This window comes from Vombatus ursinus, unplaced genomic scaffold (genome assembly GCF_900497805.2).
Source record: "Vombatus ursinus unplaced genomic scaffold, bare-nosed wombat genome assembly UNPS02001419.1, whole genome shotgun sequence".
NCBI lineage: Eukaryota > Metazoa > Chordata > Mammalia > Diprotodontia > Vombatidae > Vombatus > Vombatus ursinus.
The window spans coordinates 21,154,048-21,163,772 of NW_020941197.1; the positions used below are offsets into that span (position 1 = coordinate 21,154,048).

The 9,725-nt window shown below is 40.1% G+C and overlaps 1 protein-coding gene across 6 annotated transcripts in view; it reads left to right on the plus strand.

Annotated features, from left to right (window-relative positions):
* The window catches only part of CD96 (CD96 molecule), a 104,953-nt gene extending 95,484 nt beyond the window's left edge, over window positions 1-9,469 (plus strand). For all 6 annotated transcript variants that reach the window (XM_027867586.1, XM_027867602.1, XM_027867610.1 and 3 more), the window contains 2 exons: window positions 1,627-1,750; window positions 8,846-9,469. In XM_027867586.1, the coding sequence (XP_027723387.1) occupies window positions 1,627-1,750; window positions 8,846-8,954 (233 nt within the window). In that variant the 3' untranslated portion in view covers window positions 8,955-9,469. The remainder of the gene's footprint in view (window positions 1-1,626; window positions 1,751-8,845) is intronic.
* The last annotated feature ends 256 nt before the right edge of the window (window positions 9,470-9,725 follow it).

The window sequence follows — 9,725 nt, forward strand, 5'->3', positions numbered from 1 at the left end:
TGTGGTGTGAAAGGAGCTAGAGATTAAAGAGGTAGACATTTCTGTTCTAGTGCACACAGGCCTGGCACTGGAATGTGCATGCCTGTTGTCTTGAGGCCTACCCTAGCTAAAAACTGAGAAGCACAATTTTCAGCCATAGCTAGGGGTGGGTTCAAGTCAGCTCTAATTGACTTGAGAGCTAATTGTTAAAACTTTAGTGTGAGCATTTACACCTCAGGAATCAGCAATTGCTACAAATCAAGACTTGGTTCATTGCTTTGTTGATTGTCTAGACTTAAGGAAATGTTAATGATGAAGATTAAACTTAAAAGTTTTGTCCATACTTTTTCCCCTCCTGGAGAGCCTAAGTATTTGAACATTTGCCAGCATACCCCTGTTTTGCTCTATAAATCTTGTTTGAGCTCAGAGAGAGCTTAATGAAGTTATCGCCAGACTGGAGGTCTGGTAACTGTAGGGTAATAAATAATGAGGAAGAAGAGGAGGAGGAGGAGGAAGATGAAGAAGAGGAGGAGAAAGGAGAAAGGAGGAAAAAGAGGAGAAAGAAGAGGAAAAAGAGGAGGAAGAAGAGGAGGAGGAAGGAGGAAGAAGAGGAAGAGGAGGAGGATGATGAAGAGGAGGAGAAAGAAGAGGGGGAAGAAAAAAAGGAGGAAAGGGAGGGGAAGGGGGAGTGGGAGGATGGCAGCAGGCATTATATAGTGTTTTAAGATTTGCAAAGTACAGATCTGGACTTCATCATGCCCCAGAAACCTCTTCGTCCTGCAGGACAGCTTCATCCCTAGACCTCACACCTCCTCATTACCCTTTGTTCTGGGGGCTCCTACCTCCCTTGGATTGGAGGACAGAGAACTCTCTTCCCGGAGTCTTTATTTAAGTAGAGAGCTCAGATCAGCCAAGCCTTCATTTCCCACCCATTGCTTTTCTGTTTCCTTTTGTATATCTTTTCTCCCATTATACTGTGAGTGCCCTACGGGTACTCATTTTGCCTTTTTTTTTTTTTTGTATCTTCAGAACTTAACACAGTGCCTGGTGCATAGTAGATGCTTAATGTTTCTTGATTGACTGCTTTTACATCCATTATCTCAATGCCCCTAACTACAGCCATTCCTGAAGACTATCTTGTTGTTTAGTCATTTCCGTCGTGTCCAACTCTTCATGATTCCATTGGGGATTTTCTTGGCAAAATTCTGGAGTGGTTTGCCATTTCCTTCTCCAGATCATTTTACAGATGAGGAAACTGAGGCAAACAGGGTTAAGTGATTTGTCCAGGATTCCACTGTCAACAGAGGCAGAAAGGGGTCTGGATCTGTCTTAATAGAACACAGTAGGACGCTAAGGAAATCACAGCTCTTTGAAGTATTGCATTGAAGGCATGTGAGATTCATCTCCTTTATGATAAGACCCTTAAGGGCAAGTTCTTCCTCTTATTTTCCTTCATATCTGCCCAGTGCCTTGCTCATGCTTTAGTGTTTCTTGACTAGAATCAAATGGAATATTACTTCATTGTCCTAATAGGGAAAAAAAATTGAAGAGCAGCCAGAGAAAACATTTTATTTTCTTGTGTCCCACTGGGGAATCTTCTGAGTCACCTCAAACATCGAAGTTGATGTGTCTGTATGTCTTCCTCAGGTACTGTGTCTAATAAGCCGAAGAGTGGAATATCCTGGCCAGTGGTCGTGGCAGGTTTGCTTTTTATATGCGTCTTTCTATTTGGTCTTGGAATAAGAAAGTGGTGTCAGTACTGGAAGGAAATGTGAGTACTCTATCAATGGGGAAGAAATTTGCTCAACAGGAGAAGGGTGGTGGTACTTTTCACTTTCTATTTTCAAGATTCTTTTAAGTTTACACTCAGTGGAATATTTTGGCGATGTTATTCTTGTTGTTCAATTGTTTCAGTCATGTTCAACTCTTCCTGACCCTATTTTGGGGTTTTCTTGGCAAAGATACTAGAGCAGTTGCTATTTCATTCTCCAGCTCATTTTACAGGTGAGGAAACTGAGGCAAACAGGGTTAAATGATTTGCCCAGGGTCACACAGCTAGAAAGTGTCTGAGCCCAGAAGTGAACCAGGAAGATGAATTTTCCTGATTTCAGGCCTGTCACTCTATCTACTGTGCCACCAAGCTCCCCATTTTAGTAATAGAAGAAAAAAAACCCAAACCCTGAAACATAGAGAGGCAATATAAATTGCACAGAGTCACAAAGCTAGGAATAAAGGAATCTGGAATTCAGAGTTGGAAGCAACTGTAGGTATCATTAAGTCCAGCCCGTCTCCCCATGCCCAACTTTCTTTTACAGTTGAGATAATAGAAGCCCAGAAAGATAAATGAATTGCCCAATGTCAAATTAGAAGAGTTTGAACCTAGTTCCCCTGTCTTTAGACCCAGTTCTTTCTCCTATATGCCACAATTAATAATTACTAGCCCTAGTACAAAGAATCTCCTTCACAACATCATTAACAGTGGAAACAGAAAGTCCTGCTATCACAGATTTGGATATGATGAACCTGCAACTCAGAGACTTAGCCCGGACGACACAATCATTAAGGGTCAGATCTGGGATCTGAACCAAAGTGTGCTAATTCTAAGACCGGCATGTGTTCGACTGCCCCACACAGTCTCCTAAGACTGCTCTTCATTTACTTGGTTAAGTCTTAGCCGTCATTCATTCAGGCTGAACAAATCAGTGTGCGTGAAATGAGAAATGAACCTCACCTCTGTCCAAAACCTAAACTGGGTTTTCTTTTAAATCTTCATTATTTTTCATTTTCATGCATCTCTGAACAGTCTAGGCCCAGCTGGGCCTGGATGTCGAAGTGTGAAATTAGGGGAGAAAGTAATTTCAAGAAAAATTTCCAGCATTTTTTCAATAAAATAAGCTTTTAGGGGATATTTTTTAAAAGATGTGGGGGGTGGGGGAGATGGAGAAAGGGTGAAGGATTTATATGTCCTCTTCTACTCTTGAAGAGATACTTCATGGCATATTGGCTAGAGCACAGAACTTGAAGGTAAGGCTTGGGTTCAAATCCTGCCTCAGACACACCTACTAGTTGGGCAGCCCTTGGCAAGCCACTAAAACTGTTTCCTCATCCACAAAATTGTGATCATAAGAATACTTACCCTCCTGAATCACATAACATTTAGAGAGTGCCCTGCAAAACTTCAAGCAATATCAACATATAAACTTTTATCCTTATGTAACAGGGGGGAAAACACTTTCCAAAGCCCCTCCAGCCTTCTTTGCCAGTGATTAGAGATCCAGACTGAAGAACACTACCTTTGGATTCAGAGCACTGGGGTTCAATATCCAGCCTCTGACCCTTATTTCCTGTGTGACCTTGAGCATGTCATTTAATCTCTATGGGACTCAGTTTTTTCATCAGTAAAATGAGAGGATTGGGCTTTCAGGGGTGGGGAACCTGTGGCCTCGATTTCTATTTACCTTCTAGCTGTCCAGTGCTATATGTATGGAGGCAGAACTAACACCAGGTAGTTAGGGCTCTTTCCTGGGTACTCACATGGGGGAAGGGGAGGTGTATTTCTTTCATGGAGTGCCCATTCCCTCACCTGGTCCCCAGGCCCTCACTCCTACAGGGTCTCATAGTCATTATTTCCCTCACCTGAAGCTCCTTGTGATAAATAACATCAGTTTGAGATCAAGAGGGGCACAAAGATTAGCAGTGAAGGCAAATGAAGCTGACAGCCACCATCCCTATAATAAATTTAGCCCTCATCCTACTCAGTTCCTACCCTCCCCCTGTGCTCCCTGGGAACTATCCTCTTTAGTTAACAAAATCCTCTTCATCTTTGCCTTTTTTTGTTCATATTCCTTCCACCTTCCTCATTAAAATCTAGCTTTCTCCTGAAGAAATCTTGTTCTTGGCACCCTCTCCTAGACTAACCGTTCCTTCTCCAACACCCCCTTACACACAAGACCAGAAGTTGACATACTCCTTGCTCTCCACTCCCAATCCTTTCTTATTCAGCCCTTTCTTCTACTAACATCATTCAGCAGCCACTTCTCCCTTAAATTCTGGACTCTTGTAGCTATCATCTATGGCATTCTAGGACACTGTCTCCTCTCCAGTAAGTTCAGTACCTGGCTCACAGTCTTCTCCCCCATCCCAAAAAGACATTCCAGTTTTTCAAACTGTTCAAATCTCACAACCTCTATTTCTAGCCTGGCAGTATACCTCAACCACACATGGAAACAGTCATACCTTGATCAGTGGTGTCAAACTCAAATACAAAAGGGGCCACTAAACAGTACATAAAGATCTTTATAGGTACATATTGACTTAGAAAACCATATATTAATATTACTTATGTTCTATTGTATTTTTATTTATTTTGTTAAATATTTCCCAATTATTTTTTAATTTAATTGTGGCAGTGTTCTGGGCTGCATGTAGGCTCAGGCTATGTGTTTGACACCTATGCTTTAGACCACTGGTTCTTTACCTATATTCTCTCAGTGGACAGATGCCAGGGGATCTGTGAAATCATCTGAGGAAGTAATTACATCATTATTTCTGCTCACCTCTAAATGAAATTTAACATTTCCTTAAATTGTTTAAAAACTTTATTTTGAGAAGGGGTCCACAACTTTCACCAGACTGCCAAAGGGATCCATGAAAGAAATCAAGTTAAGAACTTTTACCTTAGAGGCTTTCCCACACCCCCAGCTCAACTGACTTTTCTCCAGGTACCAGAATTCCTAGTTATTTTTATCGGTGTGCATGGCAGCTGTCACCATTACCATCATCAGTAATAGCAGCTCATTGATAATAGTACCCCCTAAAATAAATTCTACTTTTCTGAATAAAAAGCTCATATTACTTTGAAAAATAACCCACAGTTAGCTCAAATTAGTAAATGCATATGAAAGTTCTTCCATATCACCTGTTGCTGTGAGAGGAGATGATGGTCCACATTCATATAACATTCTTTTTCTCATAAGATCGCAAAGGATTTTTTTACACAGTTGTAAAGCAAGCATAATCCCAAAACCTAGGTTCTATGCCAACTCTTGCTGTCTAATAACTGAATGACCTTGAAGGAATCATTGGAACTTTCTGAACCTCAGTTCCCTAATTTATAAAATAGAGACGATAATCATTGCCTGTCTCACAGTGTTGTGAGGATCAAGTGAAAGTGTATTTGTGAAAGTGGTTTTTCAGAACTACAAAGCCTCAGTGAAAAGCGTTATTGAGTGTCTTGTACAGAATACAGTGGCAACTATCCCTGTGTAACCGAAGTCCCACTCTGATGCCACATAATGTTGAGGGAGTGGTCATAGAAGGTTAGAGGATCATAGAAGCCCAGAAGTTTAGAGTCTGATGACTCATAGGTCCTCTAGTCCAAGCCATGCTAGAACAGCAATGATCTCTACAGAATCCCTGATAATTGGTCTTCTTGAAAACTGCCAGGGTCAGCTAGGTGGCACAGTAGATATAGCACCAGTCCTGGATTCAGGAGGACCTGAGTTTAAAACTGACCTCAGACACATAACACTTACTAGCTGTGCGACCCTGGGCAAGTCACTTAACCCCATTGCCTAACCAAAAAAAAAAAAGAAAAGAAAACTGCCAGAGGGAACATTTGTCTAGTGGCAGGCCAATGTACCACTGGACAGAACTGTTTGTTAGATGTTTTTAAGTAGTTTGAGAGAAAATCTACCTGTGTAAATTCCACCCATCGCTTCCGTTCCTGTCTCTAGGATCAAGTAAACCAATAGTAATTCTTCAAACAAATTACTGTGGCTCAAACACTTGGATACAATTGTCTAAGTCTTTCCTTTTGCATGCTAAAAATATCTTATTTCCTCAATGCATCTTTATATGCCATGACATTCAATCCTCCAATAACCCTGGTGACCCTCCTCTGGACAATGGTGTGGTTTGTCAATAGCCTTTCTGAAATGTGGTGTTCAGAACAAAGCATGATGTTGCAGAGATTTGGTCCAACCAAAGCAAATGATAGTTTGACAACTGCAGCCCTCATGCTGGACTTAGGCTTGTATTACCAAAACTTAAGAAAGATCACATCAGGAACAGCTAAGTGGTGCAGTGGATAGAGTACCAGCCCTGGAGTCAGGAGGACCTGAGTTCAAATCTGGCCTCAGACACTTAACACTTACTAGTGTATGACCTGGGCAAGTCACTTACCCCCAATTACCTCACTAAAAAAGGAAAAAAAAAAAGAAAGAAAGCTCACATTGAATTTTCTGACTTCCATGTCACATTCTTGAGTCATTTAAAACTTGCACTCCATTAAAAGTCCCAGATTTTCCCCCCTATATTAATGGATCGTGCTTTTCCTATCCTGTGTTGTCTAGTTTATTTTACTCTAATCTAAGAATTACAGCGCTCCTCAAATTCTACATAATTTTTCATAGTTCACTTATATATTATTCAGAAATCATATCTGCAAGTTCCATCAGTATCCTGGAATGTAGTACATCTGGGAGTAGTGATCTGAGGTATAGATGCTTAATTGGACCCCTATTTTATTGAACCTCTATTTTATTCTAATCAGTATAAATCACTTTGATATGATTCCATAGGGGTAGGAATTATAAGTTCTGATAGGGGGCCTCAGAATTGTAAATTGCAGATTGTAAGTTCACTTGCTTAATCATAGGAAGCTAATTAGACGACCTCTGCCCTTGGTTTTCCTTGTTATGATGACCAAGACCAGCATGGCAGAGGTGACTCAATTACATGAAAAGCCCCCCCAGCTATTTTTGTTTCCCCTCTGTCCTTCATCATCCCTCTATTGCTGAAAATGGGGAGATGATTGTGAGCACTTGGCCAATGGGTGACCCTGGTTGCTGGCCTATGGCCTGCCTTTCCACCAATCCATTAGCTCATGTGGATATTTTGATATCTGTTTATCAACTCAACTCATGGGTGAGCTCATCAGTTTGGTAGGACCCCCTGAAAAGTCAAGATAGGTCTGTTGAGGTCTGCTCACTAGGCTATTTGTCAATCAATGGGATTTTCTGTAGATCCCATGAGCAAGGTCTATCAATCAATGAGATTTTGTATTTTTGGTCTACTCTACCTATATTGTCCAGGTATCAAGTATTATAAAACTAAGGCCCTGGAGGAAGGGGACATCTCAGATTGTGAGGAAGATTTGAGGTCCACTTCAGGGGTTAGGAGACTTTTCACCCCAAAACATTAAGTAAATATGAGTTATTGCTATATTATTCTTCTCATCTTAGATTCAATATGGTTTAATGGAGTTATTGTTTCCATTCATTCACTTATTTTTGGATTTATACTCCCTATTAACCATTTTTGTCCAATTACTTCCAATTTAAAGACCATCCTCTTTGGTAGTGAGCCAATAGGCAAAATGACAATCAAATAATTCTGCCTTCTCTTCAACATCTGTTATCATCATCATTCCTTGAGTAGTTAGTCTTAACTATTCTATCATCTTTCTCTTATCCTTACCTTGGTATTTGTTGCCAACTTCAGCTCATCCAAAGCTTTAACTTCCTTGACATTAATTTTATCATACTATAATACTAATAATAGGTTGTCCTGTGACACTCACAGTGGGGTCTCTCTCTTAGTCATTGCCAGCAAGATTCTTACCAGAGTCCTTCTTAATAGGCTGATCCTTCACCTGGAAGATGGTCATCTACCTGAGAGCCAGTGTGGCTTCAGAAAGGGCCAAGGAGCAGTTGATACGGTGTTTGTTGCCTGATAACTCTAGGAGAAATGCCAGGAGCAGAACAGAGATCTGTACACAACATTTGCTGATCTGACAAAGGCCTTTGATACTGTCAGTCATGAGGGCTTGTGGAAGATGATGGCAGAATTTGGTTGCTTGGAGAAATTCATCAGTATTGTTATGCCAGCTTCATGATGGCATGCTTGCATGGGTTCTGGATAATGGATAATGCTCTCATGCTTTCCCATCACCAGTGGAGTGAAGCAGGGCTGTGTGTTTGCTCCCTTGATTTTTAGTATGATGTTTTCAATGGTGTTTTCTGACACCTTCAAAAAGGATGAAACAACATCAAAGTCAGCTATTACATTGATGGTACATTATTTAACTTAAAAAGGCTACCAGCCAAGAATAAAGTAGAGAGAGAGTTGCTGCATGATTTTTTTGTTCACATATAATTGGTCACTCAATACAGCTCCAATTCTGAGATGCAATAGAGTAGGGCTTGATTCTCTGCCGTGTGTGCTAATATTGGCGTCACAGTTAACACCAAGAATATAGAGGTTCTCCACCAGCCAGCACTGCACCCTCAGTTACAGCAAATGGATAAATTTTGAATGCCATGGATAAATTCACTTCCCTTGGCAGTATACTTTCCAGGGGTGTGCATATAGATGATGAGTTTGACACATGTTCTGCATTTGCCAAATATGGTGTTCATAGTCATCTGTTCTCTGGATTCAGTATTGGTCGTTAGAATTATCCTGAATTTAGTTGCTAGTTCCTGTGTATGTATGTGTTTTAAAATTTTGCATGTTTATAATTTTTGTGTATATTATTCTCCTGTGCTTATTTTATTCTACACCAGTTCATACAAATCCATGTTTCTCTACATTCCTCATGTTTATAATCTCTTGGCACAATAACTTTCTTTCATATTTGTGTGCTACAATTAACTCTCTCCAATAAATGGGTACCCAACTTTGTTACCAGTCTTTTGCTATCACTAAAAAAAAAATGCTTCTCCAAATAACTTGGTATATATGGGACCTTTCTTTTTGTCTTTGATTTCTTTGCCTCTCCATTTAAAAAAAATGTGCTTTAACCTTCTCATCCACCCATCCTGCAGTCAAGATTTAAACAATGATACTTTTTTCTTTCCTGTAGCATGGAGAGACCACCACCGTTCAAGCCTCCACCACCACCAATCAAGTACACGTGCATCGGAGAATCAGTTGGAGGTGATCTACCCTGTCATGAGATGGAAACTCTCTAATCTTTTCTCTTAGGACTTTACTGAATAGCAGTACCTGGCCTCTATCCTGTTGAGAAGATAAGAGAGTTGGTGTTTTACATTACTCTGGCCCATCTGTCAAACTTACACCACTGCAAAAATTGATGTCAGATGTGAATCACCTCTTTATACATTTGCTAACTGTGCCATCTGCATGTGCCTCAGATTGAAACAGGATGCTTGAAAATGTCTTTAGGATCACCGGTACTCATTCCAAACATTATGATCTTCAGAGATTTTATTGGCTTAATAAGACATATAATTTAAAGGATATATCCTTTCAACTTCCTAGTGCAGCTGAAAAATGTTGACATTTTTCATTTTAACTGTGATTAATATGACAGCAATGGCTATAAGCATATGGCAAACCCAGATCGACCCTCCCATTTTTTCTGCCAGAATTCTGAGCTATTTACTCACACAATAATCATCTTTGAAGTTTTGCTGGTTTGCTACAAAAAATGAAAAGGAAAAAAAAAAGTAGAAGCAAAAATACTTAGCAACAAGGCAGAATAATTAAGAGGCAAGGATGGTTTCAGCAACAGCATTCCAAGTGGTTCTTTTCACCCCTACAATTGACATAGGATTCTCAAGGGGCAAAAATCATGAAACATCTTTTTTGTTCCTTTCCTTCTTGCTGCACTGTTTTCTTTCTTTCCTTCCTTCCTTCCTCTTTCTTTATCTTTCTTTCTTTCTTTCTTTCTTTCTTTCTTTCTTTCTTTCTTTCTTTCTTTCTTTCTTTCTTTCTTTCTT